The following is a 1,723-nucleotide window of genomic DNA, read 5'->3' as shown; positions in this document are numbered from 1 at the left end:
TAGACTAGACATAGACTAGACATAGACTAGACATAGACTAGACATAGACTAGACATAGACTAGACATAGACTAGACATAGACTAGATATAGACTAGACATAGACTAGATATAGACTAGACATAGACTAGACATAGCCTATGCCGGTGTTGAAAACTAAATCATTTTATTAAACTGTGAACTTCTCTCAAAACAAATTTAAATTTGAATATAATGTTATTTAGTTGAGTAGTTTTGTATGCCAATTAGTAGCGAGATTTGTGGTTTGTACAAATTTGAATATAATGTTATTTAGTTGAGTAGTTTTGTATGCCAATTAGTAGCGAGATTTGTGGTTTGTACAGTAACATATATTTTGGCCATTTTAATTGCTCAACATATAAAACCAATAAATAAATTTGGAACAACAAAAAAACTATTTTAATATTCGTTTTGTTATTATAATGACACGTACTTGTATTATGAATACAATTTTATTTAAACCATTAAATATTTACAAAACATGTATTAAATTAAATGAATCTCTTTGTATTTCCATTCAAGTGTATAATTTGTTTTTAAATTTATTAATATATAAATATTTTTTTTATTACTAATCATTCATTTACACATAAATTTGTGCTTGTTTTATCTAAAGTAATTATTGTTTATTTATTAACATTATTATCTATATTTAATAATATTATCAAGTATGTATTTGTAACTAATTTTATTTAACAACATTTCCAATCCAGTTTCAAATCGGCTTAAAAATACTTGTTGTTTTTTTCTTTCCTAATACAATCTGTAATTCAATTCTAAACTATGTTTTGCTTTTGCTTAAATTTTTATAAAACATCTGACATTTAAGTGTTGCTTGCAAATTTTATAATTTTAATTCATAATTTTTAATATTTGCTGCTAATTGTTTGGGATTTTTTTTGTTATGCTATTACTTTTTGTTTTACTTAAATTATTGATTTTTTCTTTAAAATTTGTTAAAATACTTTTGATGCACTTAAAAAAACTTATGCAGAAATTGCTAAAGTATTGTACAACGTCCTTTATTTCTATTTGATTGTGAAAATTCAGTGCCAATGACACCGCCACTACTGGTACAACCCATTAATTCGCGAAAAACATCACCAATTTTATAATTGTATCTAATTATTATAGAAAAGAAAAATGGAGAAAAACAAAAATTGCAATATTTGTACAATTATATCAGAGAGTAAAAATTTCATCTCATGCCATTAAGGAATTAAGCGGATTTAGAATACTTACTGTGCTGAACACTCCACATAACCGCAACGCCAATGTTTTCGTACTAAAGTTGAAATATCTTTTAATTCCTGAAATGGAAATAAAAAATATGAATAATTTCACGCTAATCATTAGTATGTAGACTAGGCTATAAACTAGACAACAGACTAGACTGTAGACTTGGATATGGACTAGACCATAAACTATACTTAAGGCTAGACTAGGCAACAGACTAGTATGTATACTAAACTACAGACTAGACTATAGACTAGGATATAGACTAGACAATAGATAAATCTATAGTCTAGTCTATAGTCTAGTCTATAGTCTAGTCTACAGTCTAGTCTATAGTCTAGTCTATAGTCCAGTCTATAATCTAGTCTATAGTCTAGTCTAGTCTAGTCTAGTCTATAGTCTAGTCTATAGTCTAGTCTATAGTCTAGTCTATAGTCTAGTCTATAGTCTAGTCTATAGTCTAGTCTA

The 1,723-nt window shown here is 26.8% G+C and overlaps 1 protein-coding gene across 1 annotated transcript; it reads right to left on the bottom strand.

Annotated features, from left to right (window-relative positions):
- Nucleotides 1-114: 114 nt before the first annotated feature.
- LOC124421193 (ras-like protein family member 10A) lies at nucleotides 115-1,359 on the bottom strand (the record flags this gene model as incomplete). The annotated part of the gene is made up of 2 exons (XM_046956036.1): nucleotides 115-1,140; nucleotides 1,262-1,359. Coding segments are annotated over 2 exons (219 nt in total), but the record flags the coding sequence as incomplete, so codon positions are not given.
- Between the last annotated feature and the right edge of the window lie 364 nt (nucleotides 1,360-1,723).

Source organism: Lucilia cuprina, unplaced genomic scaffold (assembly GCF_022045245.1).
Source record: "Lucilia cuprina isolate Lc7/37 unplaced genomic scaffold, ASM2204524v1 Scaffold_5069, whole genome shotgun sequence".
Taxonomy (NCBI): domain Eukaryota; kingdom Metazoa; phylum Arthropoda; class Insecta; order Diptera; family Calliphoridae; genus Lucilia; species Lucilia cuprina.
The sequence above is the reverse complement of the archived record's forward strand: the minus strand, read 5'-3'. Positions and strand labels throughout refer to the sequence as shown.